Here is a 23,136-nt window from a genome sequence, read left to right as displayed (position 1 = left end):
CCCGAAGGCCTTAGTCAACGACCGGAATCGAAGACTTCGAAGTTGAAAGGTCGCGTTTGATTGGAAAACGCGATCGAAACAATACCGAGGGTAAAGATTGCGCGTCGAAAGAGAAAACCGTTAACAGTGCCGAACTGGAACGCAACAACACATCCGAGCCCGATGGCGGAAAAAATAATCTGAGGATGGAGCCGATGCCCATGCGCACTACGATCCAAAGGAGGAGTCACGTACCTCGTGACTTCCAAAGACTTTCCAAGACAACAACAAGTGCAAACATCCGGGCCCAACACCAGATGGCGATCTATGCACAGTGTGTAATCTGCAGCTCATATGCCTCAAACCATTTATTACATTTTATATCTTATTAAGCATTGAATTGTATAGAACAGGATCAGTACTCTGTGCATAAAGCCATGTGTACTGTACCAAGTACTATTTTTGAGAAGTCATCAAATGTAAAGCTTCTTGTAACTTCCTGCCATGGGAAACAGTCATTTTAGAAGGGTGAATATTTGAATTAACAAAGATCAGCAAAGTAAATAAGTGACTAATTGAAAATGGCCAGCATCATAGGAGCTGTTCGAAGTGACTGCCTACAGTCTGAAAGCCTAAGTAATACCAGAGGTTTTTAGGCTTGTTGTATATCCCCTGCTTGATGCCACTGCTGGAAAGGGTTCATCCAGTAATTGGCTCTGATGTGAGTCGGGTGCCATGCCTCCAAAAGAAGACAACTGAAAGGAAGGAGAGGGAACAAAGACTTGTTCATTCCACAACCTTCCACCCTGGTGAATGGGAAGCAATTAGGATGTGAAGCTGCCCTACCAAAACAAATTGAACCTCTTAGAGAGGAGATCTTATTTTAGCGGCTTCGCGTCTGCTTTTTGTATGGATAGGGAAATGAAGCTTACATTTTAAGGCAAGACCAGAAATGGTAATTTCATGTTTCTGGGGACATTATACATTATTATCTATAGTTGTATGCATTTTTTTGCCCTTAGCAGCGCTTCTCGAAGGACTTTAACATTTCCTGCAAACAGAAAGCAGTGATGGATGAGGGCGAGAGGTTGGGTTCTAGAGTCTGAGCAAACACAGAAAGCCACGATCCGTCCAAACAAACATTAGGAAAAGTTATTTACTTTTAAGACTTGTTTTACTTGCTTTGCACAGTGGCACCACCAGAATTATTATACAGTCCAGAGATCACTGTACACCTATTTTAGGCCAACTGCATTGATTACCTATCAAATGGGGAATACAGTTTGAAATTTAGTGCATTCAGCAATCATGGGAACAGGGGCTGACCCATTTTATCACCAAAGGTTTAGAAATACTTCCTAACAAAAGCCTTATGCATATCCCAATAAGCACATTAATTAGTGGATTCATTTTAAGAGATTATAGCAGTGGGGTCAGCTGCTAGATATTGCTAGATCCACAATTTACCAGTTCACAAGTTAGCCGATTACAAACGAAGACGTTTCAAAGATTCCCAATTAAGTTACATACACATTAATGTATACGTCAAAATACTCAACGTAACAGGAAGAATTTATGCGAAAATACAACTTAGCATAATCTTGAACAAAATATCAAATATATCTCAGGAAAACTCAGATTGGATATTCTGGAACCCGGACATGGTTTAAAGGACCAGAGTTAAATGGCGTGAAGGGATATTTTGGCAGACCGCTATGGAATGCCTAGACCAGTTTGGTGAAATAACTTCTTACACTAACAGAACAGTCACAAAATAAGTCGCCAATGTTCACAAACTAACAAAACCCTTCAGAACACACCTTTCGATTCGCAGATGAGAATTCCTTTTGTAGATGTTCACACTCTCTCTTCAGGTTAATCTTTTCCTGCTCCAAAGCTTTAACCATACTTGACTGGCTCTGGTGATTGTGATGCTTGAGAGAGATAACGTTTGATTCTAGTTGTCTGACCTGTAACAAAACCATAAGAAGATTAGGGAAAACAGTTGTATGTAGTACTTAGAGCAAGGTGTCCTCACACGTCAGAGTCATTATCATATGCTTGATGACTTCCTTTGTGTTCTGTTACCAAAGTGGCCTAGTATAATATTTTCTGATATTTTATTAAAATACTGCTCCGATAACACAAAGTAAATACATCTCTTGCAACAGAGATGCAATCCAAAATTACATTGAATATCACCATCACCAAGGTAGATGTCCCGTCCACAAGTGTCATCAACAATAATGCACTTTCATTATGGTAGACAGGACATGCGTTACCGTACATTCAGCCCGCCAAACCCTAAATAAGATCCATTGATTTTAAGAAATCATGTGAATCTAAACTAATGACTTCACTTTTACAGCATTATCATGCAACATTACTTTTAAGGCTCGTAACATGTTTAGGGATACAAAGCTACCAGTCTTTTTTTAATAAATATATTAAAGACATTTTGTTCTCATCATAGGCATATTTAAATAATATAACAAAGCTAGGATTGTCTATTGAGGGAAAATGTACGCATCGTAAGCACCATCCAGCAGTACCTTCTCTCTGCACTGCATTAACTCCAGCTTTGTGTTCTGCACTTCTTTCTGGAGCCTTTCATTCTCCTGTCGCAAGAGCTGCTGTTCTTCTGTCATCAGGTGAGCCAGGTCGTCCCAGTAAAGTTTCTTTTGTTGTGTTTGTAACCCTGAGGAATGGACCGCCAGCTCTAGAACCTGGTTCTGAACAAAAGTTCAAATTTTAGCCCTTCAATACATTTTTGATATTTTTATTTTGTGGCAACGTACTACTTATTGGAACAAGAATTTGTTTGAGAGTGCCATACTAGTGGTTGTCGGCTGATTGAGCTTGGTTTGCGTATGTTATTGGATTCGGAACATATACACATGTAGCTGGATAGAATTATATGCCAAATACAGTAAAGCTCTGAAAAAGTGAGTGTGTGGTATCTTATGTAAGTTCACTAGCGTAACAAGCCACAAGATATATCCAAGTGTTTGGCAGATTAGAGAAACACGAGCACTGGCAAATGCAATAGGTATGCCACATTGTAGGTGTGGGTGTATGTGCGTCCAAGTATAACACAGATCGTAACTAGTAACATTTGCATGGTGTTTCACGTCATGTGTGGCAAGTTCAGCGAGTGGAACCTCCTGGCCAACCGTAGCTTTCATTCAAGAATTTTAAAATTATCTTTTAATATTGTAAAAAGTGTCCCAACTTACAAAGTGTTATCTGCTGTAAGGTCGAGGTGGTCATGGTGTGGCACCAATTATCATCTATGTATAAATATTTACATGTTAAGTATTTTCTGACAGCAAAAGATTAGTCCCCCTTGGGAGTCCTTGAAATTTTCACAAATAGGCTAACAGTGCTGGTTCTGGAAAAAAAACAGCACAGTTGGCACAAAACCGACAACGTTAAATATCACTTAAAGGTATAATGTCATTCTATAGAGGATGCAGCTCCCAAAATGCATCAGTTTAATTATGATTCTATGCGGTCCACTTTTAAAGTACATGGAAGTAGCTGATGCATGATCCACTGGAAAATGCAGCTTCCAAGTAAGAATATCTGATAATTTATTTGGGAAGTGTAGTTAATTAACTGTCTGGAATAATTGTGTGTGGCATCAAGATGACTGAGAAAGATAACTCAGGCATGTAACTGGCAAGTATTGTTGTGTTAAAACATGGCCAGGGGTGGGTGAAGAAAACAATGTGCCCTAAGTGTTGGGCAGTAAGGAAACTATTTAAAAGGCTTACAACTCTCCAATGGATAGAAACAATATGATAAAGGTAATGGAAAGTTGAAGGTGAAGCAGGGCCTCTAGGTGCTAGAAGAGGTAAGTGATCCAGTAACAATGGATCAGGTCGCTGCTTCTATCCAATACTGTGTCCACAGTCATGCACAATGCACTCAATACTACAGTTGACGTGGGCAGTAGAAGTGTAGTAGAAACGCATTACCTTCATTGATCATGCAACCAACACCAAAACTACATGTGCCTCTTCTTGGAAACTCAGGCCCTGACAAGTTGAAAGTCTACATGCATATCCCTGATTCATGCCTTCTCAGTCTTGGAGCCCTTTCAAGGAACAGTATGTAAACATTCAAGAGACCGAGGGAGACAATAAATGATTACTATTTTAGGACAAAAGCAATTACACAGTGTACTACCTCAGAATCACAGATTGAGACTATGGTAGTCTATCTTTTCACACAGCCCCACAAGGGATTTTTTTCGCCTGAATGCTATTGCTTAGATGCAACTTAAAATCAAATGTTAACTGACGCCCTGCCAGGTATGGTGTACATTGTGTGGAGCCGCTTACTTTTGCACAGAGCACTTTACCGGCGCCTGGGACCAGACCGGAACACAACGCTCAGCAGCCTTTGCGCCAGCGCCTATTATGTGCGTCAGGCGGTGCTCTTAAGCAGGCCCATCTGCACCAGTCTTAGACCGAATGAGACTGGGCTGAGCCAACCCTCTAAATCCTTTGTTTCCGGGACAGTTTACAACAATCTACAACACTGTGGTGAGCGATTACATTCTGTCTCCCTCACTGTTATTGTCTCTGTGTCGTTATCATGGATAAACGTAAACTAGGTGCAGGACAGGGTGTCGCTGGGACTCTTGAGGCCTTTTTATTGAGGGCTGAGTCTGCACTTATGCACGAGATACAGCTTACGGAACGTAGACTATCCTTGCATCCCTTGACCTCACAGTCTAGACCTGCCCCTAACGAGTTGTCTGCCCTAAATAGTCATGAAACCCCCCTCCCCACCCCGAGTTACCCTGACACAACACCCAGTCGGAAATAGAAATAGTCTCCCTGAATTCTCCTGATCTGGAAAGTGGACCTGATGGGCTCAATGCAATCACCAGAGGACGGAAAACTACTTTGAGCCCTGAAACAGTCAATGAACCCCAGTCGAAAAAAAGGAAGGGGCAAGTGCCTCAGAAATACCCTAAACTTGACCCGAAATAAGCTGGGAGGAAGCTCAGATCCACTACTAAAGATAAGGCTCTGGATAAAGGGCACTCCGCATCTGCTGTACATACTGCGAAGGAGAGGAAACATGAATGCGGAAATGAGGAAGACTACTGGGGCAGATTAGAGACTTTGGCATTCAGTGTTATTAGATCCGATACTGCAAAAAATAACTCTGGTGGAATCTAGACTTGCAAAACTGGAGGAACTTGTCACCAGCAAAATCACAGTTCATACGGCCTTTTGTCAAAGCACATGAGTGGACAGTATCCGCAACAGGGGGATGGATAAGAGGATGGGTCAAGCTCGGAGTAGCTCTACCAATGGGCAGGCTCAAAATCTAATCACCAATTCAACTACACTGACTAACATTAATTCCACTCCCAGTATGGCCATTCGCAAAGCAAAATTGACCCTAATGTGCCAGCCTTCACAGGGGTTGGAGGGAGCAGTTCAAACACTTTAGGGCACTCATGGTAACTTTATTAACCCAACACGAAACCTACACTTGCCGCCAGAGGCAACCCCTTACACAGTTGTCCTGGCAAACGCTCCATCCCTTTCACATAATGCTTATGAGCATTGGTCCATCTCTGAATTTAAAATGGGCAGGAGAATAGGGTGGGTGGGCAAAGCAGAAAAAACCCGGGGGGGGGGGGCTGGGGTGGGGGGTTGGGAGGGATGTGTAGTGTTAACCTTTAGCTCACCGCTTTTAGTGCAGACAATCCTTGATAAGGTAGGCAATCGGTCCATTAATGCTCAGGATATAAACATACTACCACTGGGCTTTTTTTTACCAACCCCCCAGACCTCGCTGGTACCCACCTGTGGAGGTGAATCACTTAGTAAATAGACTGCCTGGATATTCGGTCCCTGTGAGTAATCATTTCAACATTCTGAATTCACTCGAAGCGATAGACTGACTGCCCACTGTCTTTCTTGGCCATACCGCTCTTAATTTTGGCCTATATGGTGAAAGGAGTAGTTATGTCAGTCTACAGAATAGTAATCCCACCTCGGCCCATATATAGAGAGATAAAAGCCCGCCCTTTCCTGTTTCTAGGAAGCTGAAGGAAAGATTTAAGCAGCACTAACTTGAACCTGGACGCCCCAAACGAACACCCAGTATACCTAGATACAGAACTTGTAAGCAATAATATAGCAGGGATGTCAGGTAGAAAAGTGGCCACAGCTTATGCTGGACCTATTAGCATTCAAGTATACTGTAACATTGTTTCATGGAACATCTCTGGCATACACTCCAAACTGAAGGACTGTGGTAGGACTTCATATTAAAATTTAATAATCTGTTTCCAAGGAACATGGTCTAAGTAAGTGCATCACCTGAATGGGTTTAGGACTTTCCATACGTCTGCTGTAGATGGGGTGAGGGGAAGGGCCAAGGGTGGGTTATGTACATATGTATCAAGTAAGTCTAAATGTTAAAAAGATAACAATGCCTATAAGTGAAGTGTATGATTGTTATTCATGTTGGCAGGAAACAGTGTATAGCTATAGCGAACATTAATAATAATATTCATCCAGAAAAAGTTGCACCCACAGTCAAAAAACTAACTAGTGACTTAACATTTGTCAGCAATAACAAGTCAAAAGATACTGTGATAGTGTTGGTAGGGGACTTCAATTGTGCACTGTGCCCCAATGCAGGTGACAACTCATGTGGTCTCTCAAATGATGAAGGGACAGGTAATACCCATTTCCGGCACTCTGTACTGGCAAAGCTGTTTAACAAATTAATTTGTAGTCTTGATTTGGGTTTTGTGAATAAACTTTGCCTACTCTCTGCCCCCATGCAATGGACCTTTAATGGTAGAGGTTTATCTTCTACAATAGATCTTATGAGCATACCGTTGATTGATTTGCTGTTGATATTTCTCTGAGTGATCACTTCCCCCACTGTCTTTCCGCTCTGTTAACTCCAAGTGAACATACCAGCCATAATAAAGATGACCAGTTGTTAGAAAACAGCCATTGGGAAAAAAAATGGATACTCTTTACGCTGGTCGATGGTAGACCAAGACGCAATTACCAATCAGCCGCCCCAGACACTATCTTATCCTCTTTTAAAAGGATAACTGATGCAGTAAGAGTCTTTGTTAAGGAGGAAATGCACTAAGGTCCAACAACGGGACTGGTTTAATTCAGGGTGTACCACAGCATATTCTAGATTAAAAGATGCACTACATGATACCCCGAGAAATCTGGACAGAGTAAGAAAGGCTCAAATAGACTATAAGCAAGCTATTACAAATAGAAAAACCATCTTGAAGAACGAGGCCTGGGAGGATCTACACAAAGCATCTCTACATAAAGATGGTAAGGCATTCTGGAAGGCGGTTAAAGCGCCATATTTGAGTAATGAAGGAGGACCTTCCATTGAAATCGCAATAACTGAAGAACAATGGATTAAACACTTTTCCAAACTGTACAATGGCGAGGTTAATTTCGATGTGACGAGTAATCATGGTGAAGAGGACCACACTCTGGTGACGATATTTCCCCACTTAGACTTGCAGTTTACCTTAGACGAAGGGAACCGGGCACTTTCTGCAAGCCAGGGTGGTAAGGGTCCTGGCCCAGATGGGGTACCGGTTGACTTACACAAGTCAAACATCTCCCTCTGGGGCCCAATAATCTTCCAGCTAATTGCTGCTAGCGGTTGTACCCTGTTTTTACCTACCTGGGTGGAATCCACTATAGTCCCTATTTTTAAAAAGGGGGATCGGCAGGATCCAGGATGTTATAGACCCATATCTTTGTTGAATGCCATGACAAAAACAGTAGGACGTATATTATTAGAACAGGAACAGGACTGGGCTGAGGAAAATTCAGTCTTGTCCGACCTACAATATGGTTCCCGCTCAGGCACGGGGACGGTAGAGCTGTGTCTAAATCTTTCAATTCTAGTGGGGAAATACACTAGGTCGAAGATGGGCAAGTTGTTTTTAGCGTTTGTGGACCTCACAGCAGCCTTTGACTGCGTGATCCATAGCAAACTCTGGTCAACATTAGAAGATATGGGGGTTGATGCACAGATTATCTATTTTTTGAAGCGTTTATATATTGATGCAAAGGCTCGTGTACGTTGTGGTTTACAGGGCAAGTGCCCGGCCCAGTTTTTAATAAGAAGAGGGGTCAGGCAGGGATGTGTCCTGGCCCCTTTTATTTTTAACCTTTATATAAATGGTTTGGATAAGGCACTCCTGCAAGGAAATCAAGACTTTCCCCAAGTAGCTGGAAGCCCAATACCAGCACTTTTATACGCAGACGATGCAGTATTGATGTCCCGTACACAAGTAGGCCTTCAGAGGATTTTAGATACTTTTTCTAGTTTTATGGGAGACCTAGGATTAAGACTGAACACCTCAAAGACCTTTATTATGCAGTGTGGCCACGGTAGCAAGAAGTGCAAGGACATGTTTGCGGCACGACAGAAGATCTGGGTCACTAAGATTTTCGTATCTCGGAATTCTCTTTGACCAAAATGATACCTGGGCACAGGCAGTTTCAGCCAAAAAATGTGTGTTATTAAGATCTACACACGCCCTGACTAACTTTGCTAAAAACAAAACTAGGTAGAAGTCCACCAGTTGAACGGATTAAGGTCTACAAAGCAAAGTGTGTCTCCTCAGTGGCTTATGGGGCAGGGGTCTGGGTATTTGCTGACCTGCTTCCTATTCAAAGGGCTGAAAATTCTTTTTTAAGATACATTCTATCAGTCCTGAATAGTACTTCATCAACTATCTGTCATGCAGAGCTGGGTCTTCCCTTTACTTCTGATCTAATAAAACCCGAGCCAGTTCTTCTTTGACACAGGCTCTGGACCAGGGATGAAACAAAGTTAAATCAAGATATCCTGATAGATACTTTAAAACTAGAAGGGGCCCTGAAGATACCATGTCTGAGATACGTCAGGAGCTTCCTACAAGATTTAGGTCACCTAGAATATTTTAATAACCCAAGAACTATTGATATAACAAGAAAGGAACTGAGGCATCTGGATACTATCAGAATATCCTCAGAGATCATAAAGCCGACCGTTATGCACAATCAGCTGATTTTAACTACTTTTAATATGTAACTCTTGTACCAGGAGTTTATGATAGATTTCTATTGACTTAGGCTGGGGGGTTTTCATAGACTCGTCACTATCCCCAAAATAAACGATTGGGCAGAACATCTTGATCTGTGTACCTGTGACAATTACTCAGCACAATCCACGTCACATGTTGTACTTTTTTGTAAATTTTATCAAGATGCGCGGAAAGTCTGTTTATTACCAATTTTGAAATCATTGGGGCTTCGGCAATGCCGACAGGCTTTTCTTGCATTACTACGTCTGCACAACGTGCACAATGTTTTTAGGATTTTAACTTTTTTTAAACGAGTCTTGAGACAAAGGAAATGTGTGTCAATTTAATCTCTTTATCTGTAACTTGACATATGATCGATCTCACTATGTACAATATTTGCTATGATTTATGGCTGAGGTTCTTAAATGTGTGATATATTATTTATGAACTTAATTGCGATCTAGTACTTTATGTGCTTTTATGATGGTTTCATATGGCAATCGAATAAAGCTTTCCTTGACCATGTGTTTCATACCATAACTGGCAAATGTGAGGACCTTTTTTGTTCTATGGGCGCTGAACCATAGCTATCCTTTAACTGTTTGTTTCAGGTTTCTTTTTATGATGCACTGCATTTACCTTACATAAACCCATTCCAAGATTTGTATGCGGGTCTTCAGCTGTGTAGCCAGTATTGGTCGGCGGGTCTCGCCAAAGGCCACACCCCTCTCCCAACTAATGTGGCGTCAGGCCAGTCCCAGGGCCCATGCCCCATGGGCAGGTAAACACTGCTACACAAAGCCTTGTGTGCAGCGGTGTTGGTCGCAGGCCCTGTCCTTTGTCACAGTATATTATTCAGGTGACGTTAGATCTATTGCAGTAAGGTACCCCTTCTTGACATGGTCAACCCCACTTTATGCCTGGTACATGATGTAAATTTGACTAGAAGTGCACTGGGTTTCTTCCTGCTAACCAGGTGCCCAGTGCCAGATCTTTCCCAAAACTACAATTGTTCCCTCAAATGGCAATAACTTTAGCACCCTTTCTAAGTCTCCAGTATATGGTACCTCTGGTAACTAGAGCCTGCGATACTAAGGAGTGTCCCCCAATGACTGCAGCAAGAATTGTGCCATCCTAGGGGACCCCTCACAAAATTCATGCAGGGCTGGTATCGCAGGCTGCGTGTTTTGGTGCAGAAGTGAAAACCTGACATGTCACACATTCCCGTGTGCCATGTCGCCTAACAATGCCTGTAGGTTTTGTAAGTCACCCCTACAACAGACCTTACAGCCCTAAGGCAGGGTGCCTAATGTTACATTTCAGGGCATACCGGCATAAGCAGATAAGCCCCTGTGCTGGGCAGTTCTATAACTGCCAGTGCAAGTGAATTGGGAAGCCATTTTAAAAACTGTGCTGGACACTGGTGAAAACGAGTTCCCCCGCTACACGATTGCTACACTGAAAATAGAGATGTCTGGTATCAAACAACTCTTATTCACAAACCCACCCCGACAACACTAGTGAATTTGTGAACACATGCACACAGAGGGCCTCTCAGAGGTGCCCCTTGAAAACTTACCAGCCACTGGTGTGCTGGCTGACTGGTCTCTGCCAGTCTACCACCAGAGACAGATTTCTGACTTCCCGGGTTGAGAGCCTTTGCTCTCAGGTGGGCAGAAACAAAACTTGCACGACAAGAGGGGGTTTATACCCCATGCCGCAGGATGACCTACTGATGAGAATTCCTAGGCCGGTGAGCTTCAAAGAGCTCCCACCTTTGCAATGTGAATCTGGCTCTTATTACAGGAGAGGAGGCCGAACCCCCTTTGCCCAGAACCCTTTGGCAACTGGACAGGCAGGATACTAACTAGTCAAGTAGTAGCAGCCTAGTACCACCCCTAAGGTGGCCTAACCTGATGTGGGTACGACTTTAAAGAAGTTGCCATCAGGAAGTGGTCATATTGGGAGCGAGTGTGTCACCAAGGGTCAGTAGCCCATTGGCTACCACCCTACACTTCCCTAACACAACTAAATTCAGTATTTAGAGGAGCCCTGGCACCAGAAAATCCAATCCTGCCAACCTGAAAGATTAAGGACGTGAAGAGTCGCATCCTAAAAGACCCAGCAACTGACCTGCCGCCAACCCTGCTAGCTTGCCTGTTGACTTTCACAATTGCGTCAAAAGTCTTCTTGACCTGAAGCTGCTGGGTCCCCAAAGCCCGCGAGACCCACACAGCACTTTACCCAAAAACAAATACCTCCTGAGGAGAAGCAGACCTGCTTACCTGCAACCTGAAGGCATCACAAGACTCCTATGAGGTCTTGGTGACCGCAAAAACAGACACCTGAAGACACCACTGCACCTGTCGCTCCCAGCCAGAGTCGAAGTAGGCCAATGGGGTTATCGTGGTCCCCCAGCCCTCCAGAGACCGAGTGGTTTCGCCCCCAGTGAACTCTGACATCACCTGCAGCCTCTGCATGCAGGCCCCCTCATTTGCAACTTCTCTAGGTAAGAAAAACCCAACACCTAAAGACATCTCTGCACCCGTTGCCCCTGAGCAGCGGAGAAGACGCCCAAAGGTGTCCCTACGTCCCACAGCCTCGGGACGCCTGAGCCCCCGTGTTGGCTTAGCATGACTGGCCTCGCAGTTTGAGCCTGCAGTCTCTTTACACAAATACCAATCGCCATAGAGTAAAATCGGGCACCCAACGCGGTTTTGCACCCCTGCAGCAGTACGCTCTGGTGGTGTTTTGCTGGTGCTGCCTTGGACCTTGCCCACCACTCACTTTAACAACTGGAGATTGATCCCGTAAGCTGCTGTACTATACCTTAAGGCCTCATTGATATTTCCTCCCATAGGATAACATAGCAGCTTCTAAAAATTGCAGTGTCTACTTTTTGAACTGAAAGGATTTTCTAAACATATTTACCTGGATGAACTGCTTTTGGTGCCTAAACATATTTAAAGATATGTGTTATTTTTATTAATTGGTGTGGATCTCCGTATTGAGTCATGTGTCATTTATTGATCAGTGTGTGTATTTTCAGATGTCTTGAACTTCTCTGATCAGCTCAGGCTGCTCGACCACACTACCCCCTAGAAGAGCACCTTGGGATTGCCATAGCAAGCCCCTGTCCACTTATGAGGGCAACCCATGGACATTTTGCACGATATATCTCATTTTGATATATCATATCTAGGAAGCTGGCTCTTTATATATATTATGCAGCACCACTACAGGTGTAAAGTAGGTCTTAAGTATTTAAATTGCACCCATCTGAACCTGGTATTGCTGGGCAGCTCCATCGTGTATCTTATTTTTTTGGCCCATTTGTTATGAGACCACTGCACTTTCGGACTTCCATCTCTCCTCAACTTTTAGAGCTTGACTCAGCTTCTCACCACATAATTCTTTTTTCTTTTAAACAAGGAATCCAACCCAAGGATTGCAGGGTGCTCTAGACAGTCGAGCATCTATGAGGAAATGCCCCCTGATAACTTCCCAATTATTCCCATGTATCAAATGAGCGCAGTTCCTTGCCATTATATAGCGCTCGTCAGTTCCCATCCTTTGCCTATCTAGTCCACCGCAGTGGCTTCCCTATAAACTCTGCAAAACCTTCATTGGCCACACAAGGGAGCCATATTTGGTAAGGGAGTTCTCTTACTGATCTTCTTTGACTCCATATCCACGACAAGTTAAGTACCGAGTGCCTTTGTTTCCTTTCAGTGAGGCAAGGTACAGATATCAGTTTCATGCCCGTGACACTTCTCAAAGAGTCTACTGCCTCTACTCGCAGTTCCTGTCAGCCACCCAGGGAGACGCTGGAGTTGGGCCGTCAAATAATACCATCACATTTCTGGTACTCCCTATCATTCTTTTTCAAGTGTAAGTTTCAGAGTGGCCAACTTCACCTTAGGATGGGCTCCGATCCACAACAGCCTGGTCAGTTGGCCATCAAGGTACCCAGAATATCTTCCTGGCTATCAGACAGAATATGCCCCAGAACACAGACATTTCAATAGCACTAAACTTTTAATTAATGCTATTCCTATCATCATATTGAGGATCACTTACGACCGGAAGCCTGTCAACCCTCAGACCCCATTCAACACATGCCCCATTCTTCTTTATGTAAGCTTTTCTATTATGTTGTACATTTATACTAAGGTACTGCAAAGAGGTTGACTGCCAGTGTAGACCTAGTTAACAAAAAGCACCCCACCATTGTGTGCCCATGCAATCAAAGGAAAATTCTGGACTTTATCCAATTGATAAGAGTCCTTACATTGTACAGTATTCTATCAATAAATTCAGAAGTGTTATGATCGGTCTGGAAAATTTACATGAACCAGGTGTCTGCATATTGGTGTACCATATCTACAGTGGTCCCAATCCATATTCCCCATCATCCCATCCGAGTGTGCAGCATGGCAGGGGCTTCACTACTAGAGCAAGCAAAAGGGATAAGCAATCTTGTCAGGTGCCTCACTCCAAGTCCCATTACTGGACAAAATCTTATAAGTTTTTACACATGCTTGATGTCTAGTGTAACACTGTCTTACCCAGTGAGTAACATCTAGGGCCACAATTATATGTATGCGTCCTATCCCAATAAGGCAAAAGCTTTCTCAATACCTAGTAAGCCTACATCATACCGCACCTTAATACTTTCAAGGTGAGACCCTCACGAGTCAAGCGCCTCAGTAACCCAAAATTTGTCTGGGGGACATTAGCTGCATATGCTATGTGAATGCCAAATTTGGAGCAGAAGTGTCCTCGGGTACCAAAGTTCTAGACAAATAAAAAAATATCTTTTCAATTGAATGTGTGTCTGAACCCTAACTGCATAATTGTAATTATTCCACAGCGGCAGTCCCTTCTTTATAATAAACGCAAACAGTCTGCCTCAAACAAAACAGTAGGCGAGCAACAAAATTGTGGAGTCTGTAAGGTCTCCTTGTGTATTCATTCGCAACTCAGGTTTGTCCACCTAAGAATCTTGTGCATCCAAATAGGAACATATTTACATAGGACTTTTTAGTTCAAACTCAATATATCTGGTGTCTCTATTGCAGCAGAGCTATGTGCCTCGTGCATTATATAGCCATACATTTAAAACCTTTGATCTCTTGCCTAGGAATGAACAGCATTACAACTGAGCTAAACAATTCATCATATTAAATGCAACCACACATTCAAGATTAGGAGTTTTGGTTTGATATTTGTAAAGGGGGACAAATAGCAGGTTTGCAATAAGTTTTTCAATGAGTAGGTGTGTTTTTTGTTGGCAATTTAGATGTAATACCCATTCGCAAAAAAATCTTTGTGAATCAGGCCCTAGGTTAGTTGGATTTAACAATGTTAAAATCTACACTATTCTACGCATCCCACTTTCGCAATTTAACCACCATTCACTACCAAACAAATCACCTTATCATTAGCATTTTGTAGTTGCTTGTGCAGTGACATCACTTCCTGCTTGAGAGCTTCCTTTTCTTGCTGGGTAACACGTAGATCAGATTTTATCCGTGACAAGTGAAGGTTTGCACTTTGTAGACTCTCTTCTAGTTTACAGCTCTGAAATACAAAGTGCAGCCATTCAAATTTATATGTATTTAGAAAATAGAAAAGATTGCAACAACAACAAAAAAGACGGAAAATGCATGGTGAAAAGGTAGGTGAAAAGGTGGGTGAAAACAAACGGGTGTATTACAGCTCAGTTGCATTTTGGATCATGATTTAAAAAATTCTGTTTTTCAGGGCCGGCAGAGTACGCAAACAAAAGTAGCATATTTTACATTTTTAATACATGCAATTATTGCTTCCTTTCTCATGTAAGTTGTCTGTTACTGTTAATGTGTTGACTGGAGAGTTTTACTTCTACTTCTGATTGACAAACTTACTTGACTTGAAATTATTTCTATCTGAAATGAATGGCCTGTTAAGAAAACCCAGTAGGACCACCATTCTGAATTTCTGCCACAAATGTGTCCATTTTTTTATCTTTTAAGTATCTACTTGACATTTCCTATTATTAGATATAGCTCACCTGTACCCATTTTGTACTTCTGTTTCAGGCATTAAAATTAAAATGTAGATTAAAAAACTTAAGAAACAAGCAAGAGAAGCAGTATACTGAATATGCAGAGTTCAGCGCACTGCAACTAGCAACAATGTACGAGTATTAATCAAAATTTGCTTATGCTAAATACACTTACTAGATTCCTTTGACTGAGAAACTATCCTAATGTATGCGTGCAAGAGAGGAAAGTTTCAAACAGTGAATGGAATACTACCTTTTCCTGAGAAGTTGTGAGCTGTGTCTTTAGAGTCTGCAACTCCAGCCCCCACGACTTCTGTTCTTGCTTCAAGCTGGCAATTGTAGTCTCTAAAAAGGGCACTTTAGCAGCCTAAGACCGAAACAGAAGAAATAAAACAAGTCTAATCAGCACAATCCGCTTAACTTCTGAAACTTCGAATAAGTGGCCAGGGACCATGATGAAGACAAGATAACTACACTTAATTTTTAAAGACTTTACTGTGAACTCATGCCAATGAGCACTCCGGTTCTGTACCACAAGCTACAGGTTGTGGAGATTGAGACTCAAGCTTACAGGAAGTGTGTGTAAACTGCCGGTATCTAGCTCTGGTGTTGGTTGCTAATTTTGTTTAAAAAATGTTTCTCCAAAGACGGACACTGCGCGTTACTAAATATATTTATGCACACTTCTTGCACACAATTGCCAAGTGTGACATCCTTTGATCCGAATGTAATGAGCTACTGGTAAAAAAAAGCAATGACTGCCAGATGGGCACTATGCTTGCATAACACGCGGAGGTCTTGATGCCCATTCTTTAAAAAGTGATCTAGTCAGCTGTATATCAAATTAACTTTAGCCGTAACCAAATATAGTTTGGTCATCTTTTTGGTGATTCAAACAAGCAGCTCAATTTATGTGCAACTATTTTTGCTCTGAAAGCGAAATACATTTGCAGCTGACAAAAACACAAGTTTTCTCATTAATGCTAGGGTTAAAAACAAGAGTATTTGAAAAATAGTAAAAATTAAAACTTAAAGTCGGAGGCAGGTACTGTAAACAAGTTGCATAAACACTTCTGGATCCACAAAGCAAAGGGAGTTTTTTTTATTTATTTGCAGAGTTTTATATAGTGCTGGCTAGACCTGAAGGTATCAGAGCGCTTTACATGAGGAACAGCGAGTTACAAGTTACAAAATTACATCAGTTACAGGAGCCAAGTATAACATAGGAGAAAAACAGTGAATACACAATAACATGGGTACTTACAAAACAGTCACAGTAAAAGACATACAATCCGGCTGGGGACCAACAAACATCCTGTGAATCGGTGATAGTATAAGATGGGAGGGGAGCAGGAGACCAAAGGGTGGGGTTGGGGACGATTTGAGGAAAAGAACTGACGTGCAAACAAGGAACAGCCCAGCAACAATGAGGGTAGGTTGAAACCGCCATGGAAACCGACAGCATCAACCCAAAATGGCGGAACACACAAAAATCCAACACAAAAACCACAAGGCAGCAGACTCGAAGGCTTCACGCAGGGTCAGATGGGGGAGGCAGCCACATGACCACAGAGGTGGGAAGGCAGGACACCGCTGATCACAAAGCGGGTCGTCAACGTACACACACCCGGGACTCCAGGGGCAACAGCATCGCAAATCAGAATGCCGCAAAGACAGGGCAAAGTCAGATTCGAGCGACAGCCAACAGCCCTCGAGAGGTGGAGGCAGCAGCACAGTACACACCGCCACTGAACCCCAGCCGGGAGAAGCAAGACTCGTGCATCTCTGTTGTCGCTAGGGAGGCGGTGCAAGAGGACAGGCAACCGCAGCAAAACCCGGAGGATAGATGACCGTCCGGAGAGGAGATCCCCAGCCTATCCCCCGCCCCAGGCACCCAGTGTGAGAAAGTGCCATCTTTCTTGCATGGTATGCCCCCACTTTTTGCTGAATTGCTGAATGTACTTTGACTGAGTGTGCCCTGGACTCCTGCCAATCAGGTGCCCAGGGCCTATGTTCCTTCCCTAAAAACCTAAAACCCAAATTGGCAAACCCTGGCCACATGTCAGCCCCTGGTAAATGGTACCCTAGGTACCCAGGGCCTTGTGACCAGGGAAGGCCTCTTAGGGCTGCAGCACTCATTGTGCCACCCTTAGAGGCCCTGTACCCTAACACACACAGACACACACTGCCCTTGCCGTCGGAGTGTCTAGGTACAGGACAAAACAAAGTCGACATTGCACACAGGTATGTGTGCCATGCCCACCACCTACACTGCCCTGGCATACATCAGCCACCCCTATAGCTGGGTGCCCTATGCCAGTGGTGTGGGCACAAGAGCAGGAGCCCTGTGCCCCTACTGTACCCAGGTCCATTCCTGGCCACTGTAAGTGCAGTGCTGCCATTTAAGAGTACATGGTGCTGAGAGCTCGTCAAACACGAACTCCACAGCACCATAATGGCAACACTGAAGCCTGAGAAGTTTGGTATCAAACTTCTCAGCACATTAAACCAGCACTGATGCCAGTGTGGGATTTAATGTACCAAGCACCCCAGAGGGCATCTTCGAGATGCCCCCTGAAACCTAACCTACAATCCACGTCTGGTCTGAGAGGCTGCCACACAGCAGACATGTTGCTGGACCCCTGGGTAGGAGAGCCCCTGCTCTCCTGGGCCTGCAACAATGCACATCCTGGGCAAGGTGCTAGATCTTCTCCCCGAGGATGGGCAGGGGGAAGCTTCAAAAGGCATTCCGCCTGTGAGCTTCCCCAGGCCACTGCAACCCCCCCACTCTGGCGGGAAGCTTGGCCGGAAACCCCAAATAAGGACAGGGGATGTGCCAGCCTGCCAACCCCACCCCTCAGGTGGGGGAGGCGAGGTGAAGCACATCTCTGGGCTCTCGCCATCTTGAAGATGGGGAGCCCTGCCCAATCAGGACTAGCCTACTGCACCCCTCCCACAGAAGAAAGGCAGGATAGGGGGTGTACCCACCCCAGGACAGGGACCCTTTGGTCCCTGCCCTTCACATACCTGTAACGCCCCTAAATCTAGTATTTAGGGGCACCCTGAACCTTCCTTCCCCAGATTCCAGATTCCGAAATCCGAAGAAGAAAGAATACCTGCACTGCAGCTGCTAAGAAGAGGAAGACACTGAGAAAGTGCCATCTTTCTTGCATGGTATGCCCCCACTTTTTGCTGAATTGCTGAATGTACTTTGACAGTGTGCCCTGGACTCCCGCCAATCAGGTGCCCAGGGCCTATGTTCCTTCCCTAAAACACACCAAACACAAATTGACAAACCCTGGCCACATGTCAGCCCCTGGTAAAATGGTACCCTAGGTACCCAGGGCCTTGTGACCAGGGAAGGCCTCTCAGGGCTGCAGCACTCCTTGTGCCACCCTTAGAGGCCCTGTACCTTTACACACACACACTGCCTTTGCAGGCTGGGTGTCTGGGTGCAAGACAAAACAAAGTCGACATGGCACACATCCCTGTGTGCCATGCCCATCACCTACACTGCCATGGCATACATCAGCCACCCCTCTAGCTCGGTGCCTTATGCCAATGGTGTGGGCACAGGAGCAGGAGCCCTGTGCCCCTACAGTACCCAGGTCCATTCCTGAGCACTGTAAGTGCAGTGCTGCCATTTAAGAGTACATGGTGATGAGAGCTCGTCAAACACGAACTCCACAGCACCATAATGGCAACACTGAAGCCTGAGAAGTTTGGTATCAAACTTCTCAGCACATTAAACCAGCACTGATGCCAGTGTGGAATTTAATGTACCAAGCAGCCCAGAGGGTATCTTAGAGATGCCCCCTTAAACCTAACCTACAACCCACGTCTGCTATGAGGCTGCCTAGGCTGCCACACAGCAGACATGTTGCTGGACCCCTGGGTGGGAGAGCCCCTACTCTCCTGGCCCTGCAACAATGCACATCCTGGGCGAGGTGCTAAATCTCCTCCCCCAGGATGGGCAGGGGGAAGCTTCAAAGGCATGCCGCTTCTGTGAGCTTCCCCAGGCCACTGCAACCCCCCACTCTGGCGGGAAGCTTGGCCGGAAACCCCAAATAAGGACAGGGGATGTGCCAGCCTGCCAACCCCACCCCTCAGGTGGGGGAGGTGAGGTGAAGCACATCTCCGGGCCCTCGCCATCTTGAAGATGGGAAGCCCTACCCTATCAGGACTAGGCTACTGCCCCCCTCCCACAGGAGAGGCAGGATAGCGGGTGTACCCACCCCAGGACAGGGACCCATTGGTCCCTGCCCTTCACCTACCTGTAACGCCCCTAAATCTAGTATTTAGGGGCACCCTGAACCTTCCTTCCCCAGATTCCGAAATACAAAGAAGAGCAAGAAGAAAGAAGACCTGCCCTGCAGCTGCTAAGAAGAGGAAGACACCAACTGCTTTGGCCCCAGCCCTACCGGCCTGTCGACCCTCGGACCTGTTCCTGCTCCAACCCGGCATCTCTTGTGGCCAGCAACCTCACAAACCCCGGAGGACCTGGCTACATTTTGGCTCTAAGCCCCTGGGACTCCCATGAGTAGAGGCTCTACTCAAAATCTACTTCTAATCCCTGGCATCAGCCCGGAACCGCGAACCCTTCACACTCTGCACCTGCCAAGCCTGGCCTGTGCCGGAGTGAACAAAGACCACGAGGACGACCCCACGGCGACTGTGACCCTGAGTCCGGCACCCAAGGACTTCCCTCGACTCTCCTGAAGACACCTGCAGCCTCAGAACCAGGTGCCCCCCCCCAACCGCGATAAACAGAGGGTAAGATTTCCCGACACCAAAATGCACCCCGGCACCCCACGGCCCCCTGAACCCAATCCCGGGGTACCTACCTATCCTCCAACTACCCAACTTACCTCTCGAAGTGGTGGTGGCACCTGAAGAATCTTCGTCCCCGAGCTTGCAGTCTTTTTTCTAAACCGGAGCTTTCCCATTGAAATCAATTGAGCGCCCAAAGGCTCAAAAGCACCCTGCACCCAGCCGCCTGAGTGGCCCTGGCAGTGTAACTTTGCACCTATCTACTTCCCCATTTGCCCTGAGCAAGTGACCAGAGGCCCAGCTCCCACAGCCGCGTGGCCTGCTAGTCAGCAGCCACCAACCAAGGCCCCCCCCTACCTCTCATAAGATAACATTGGGCCTAACTCTCTCTGCACACGGCTGCCCCAGTGTCGCTGAGGGTGAAACAACTGTACCTATCTAACACTGGGAGACCCCTGAGTCTATGCCCAGAACCTTAACTCTGCCAGTTGAGTACTTACCTTTAAACCGATAACTCAATTTTCTCCATAGGGTAACATGGACTGGTTTCTTCTAAAATTTCTTTTAAGTTTGGAGTTTTCAAAACTTAAAATATTCACCAAAAATCAGCCGAGTAACGAAAACGAAAATACTCACCTGCTATTAGGCGAGCTCCCAGTGCTGGATCTTGGTGCCCAGCACTGACTCTGAAAAATACTTACAACTGTACTTACCAGTAACCCAATTTTCTCCCATAGGAAATCATTGACTGTTTTTCTGTGAAATTTCTTACAAGTGTCAATTTCTGCAAACTTGAAATATTCTTTAACAATCGTAGAACTTCTGAAAACGTAATTACTTACCCGTTTTGGATAAAGGTCCCAGTAGTGAGTCTAGGCACCCAGTACTGGATTACAAAAGTAACGAGAACATACTATACCTGCAACTTGAATTTTCTTCCATCGGAAATCATTGACTGTTTTCTATGAAATATTTTCTAAGTGTCAACTTTTAAAATAGCAAAATATTGTCTAAAAATCATCACAGTAATTAAGTCGACTTTTATCACTTGATTCCAAGTACTGACTGAGGACTGAATCTAGGATGCAGTCCTGGAATTCCAAAAGTAATCCAAAAAGTAATCTGTTGAAAATAACTTGCAACTTCCATTGAACTCAATGCATTATTGTGTTTAAAATTGTGTTGCCTATTGCAACCACTTGTAACTTTCTACAAAAGTCAATTGCATATTACAAAAGTATTTATATAAAGCATCTCATTCTGAGAAAGTATATTTTAATACCTATTGTTGGTTCTAAAATAAAACAAGCATTCCCCGAGAATGTTTGCCGGCAGAGGTTATTGCCCGATTTTTAGATGACCTTCCGCCCAGGACTCTGACCGACGAAGTAAGCGCGGATCTTGATCGCTCATTCTCGGTAGATGAACTGAACTCCGCTCTTCAGGAGCAGCAGCCTCGTAAGGTGCCGGGTCCCAATGGATTCCCGAAACGAATTCTTCAAGCGATACTCCCAGCAGCTCGGCCCTCATTATTGTAGGGTGGTGGAGGAGGCTAGGGAGGTTGGTCGTTTGCCCAGAGACTGGCGGCATGCTGAGGTGGTGGTATTTCACAAACCCGGCCGGCCTCCTGAACACCATACATCATATCGTCCTATCTCCCTTCTTAACGTAGTGGCTAAGGTCTTGGCCAAGGCGCTTGCCAATCGTCTCCGTCCTCGCATCTAGTCTATTGTGCATCACGACCAGGCCGGGTTTATGCCCCGGCGGGCGACCAGTCATAATATACGCAGAGCGCATACAGCAATTGCGGCAGTGGGGAGCTTGGGGGTACCCGCGGCCCTGTTGCTTGCGGATATGGATCGAGCTTTTGATTCATTGAGCTGGGAATATCTATTCGCCCTCCTACGCCGATTGAGGGTGGCTCTCCATACTTGCTTTAAATCCACATATTGCGGGGGACTCGCTACCTCCGACATTCTCTCATACTATATGGCCTCCCACTTGCTGGTCCTTAATGAATGGTGGTATGGTGTCAGGTAGGATCCGGCGTATAACCTTGAACGCCGCTTAATGGGAGATCATTCACTGCATACACTCCTTTATTCTGCGCCCTTACGACGCTCTTTGCCGAGTGTGACACAATTGGTATTTCAGGTTTGGAGACAGGCGTTGGAGGATGGGTTCGTGGAATCGCCTAACTGGAGACGCCACTATGGCGAAATGGTGGCCTGCCACAGTTGGCGACCTTGCCCTGCTTCCAGGACTGGGATGCGATTGGGATTTCCACTCTGGGGGATGTCATGAGGGGTCCTATCCTGAAATCCTTCCAAGATTTGCAGAACGACTTTCAAATGCCGCGCACTCAATTCTTTAAATATTTGCAGTTCCGGCATGCTCTCTCTCCCAGCTTGGCGGGTCTGGAGGAGTTGGACGATTTTAGTCCAATAGAGGCGAAAGTCTTCATGGGAAACTTGCGGGACCATAAGATATCGAAAATATACCAGTCCCTTGTGACACACTGTTCCCCGTCTCTGCAGCGTCTCCGTGGGGTATGGGAGGAAGATGTGGGCCCGCTTGAGGAGGAGGACTGGGCGGAGGCGCTGACCTCCACGTGGGGCGGCCGTCGCCACGAGCCTTCGACTCATCCAGTTTAAATACCTCCATAGAGTGTATTTTACCAGAGTTAGACTGTATAGGGCGGGTCTGGTGGCATCCCCGAATTGCCTTCGCTGCTTGCATGAAGAAGGGACGCTGCTGCATACTATATGGGATTGTTCTACACTAAATAGGTTCTGGCCGGGGTGTACTGACATGCCTCTCAGAGGTTCTGGGTTGGGATCTCCCTCGGTCTCCTAAACTAGTGCTCCTGCATGTTATGGACGATATAGGGGGCAATGTTTATAAGCGCCACCGGATGCTCCTGGGCTTCACTCTTGCTAAGCGGGACATAGCGAGGGCTTGGAAGGCGACGGCCGCACCCTCCGTATCAGTTTGGAAGGCTGGGCTAGATTTCTGCATGGGCCTAGAGGCCCCCATTTTTTGTGGCACGGGGTTGCCCGCGTAAACATTATAAAATTTGGAAACGATGGGCAGATTACAGGGGACTGGAATTGGAACCCACTCCAGCGGAATAATTGCGTGGGTGGCAGTCTTTCTCTCCTTTGTGTTGGGGGGGCATGTACCATTTGTGTATTGGGCGCAGTTGTGTCTCACGGACATGGTCCATAGCGAGGGTAGA

At 45.3% G+C, this 23,136-nt stretch overlaps 1 protein-coding gene across 7 annotated transcripts in view; it reads right to left on the bottom strand.

Annotated features, from left to right (window-relative positions):
- NIN (ninein) overlaps nucleotides 1-23,136 on the bottom strand; it is a 388,280-nt gene that overhangs the window by 79,424 nt on the left and 285,720 nt on the right. For 5 of the 7 annotated variants that reach the window (XM_085626981.1, XM_085626983.1, XM_085626985.1 and 2 more), the window contains 4 exons: nucleotides 15,382-15,495; nucleotides 14,516-14,662; nucleotides 2,532-2,711; nucleotides 1,800-1,949 (listed from right to left, as the gene is read on the bottom strand). In XM_085626981.1, coding sequence (XP_085483107.1) covers nucleotides 1,800-1,949; nucleotides 2,532-2,711; nucleotides 14,516-14,662; nucleotides 15,382-15,495 — 591 coding nt within the window. The remainder of the gene's footprint in view (nucleotides 1-1,799; nucleotides 1,950-2,531; nucleotides 2,712-14,515; nucleotides 14,663-15,381; nucleotides 15,496-23,136) is intronic. The other 2 variants (XM_085626982.1, XM_085626984.1) reach the window with 2 other exon arrangements.

This window comes from Triturus cristatus, chromosome 9 (genome assembly GCF_964204655.1).
Source record: "Triturus cristatus chromosome 9, aTriCri1.1, whole genome shotgun sequence".
Lineage (NCBI taxonomy): Eukaryota > Metazoa > Chordata > Amphibia > Caudata > Salamandridae > Triturus > Triturus cristatus.
Note: the sequence above shows the minus strand (reverse complement) of the source record. Positions and strands in the feature narration are given on the sequence as shown.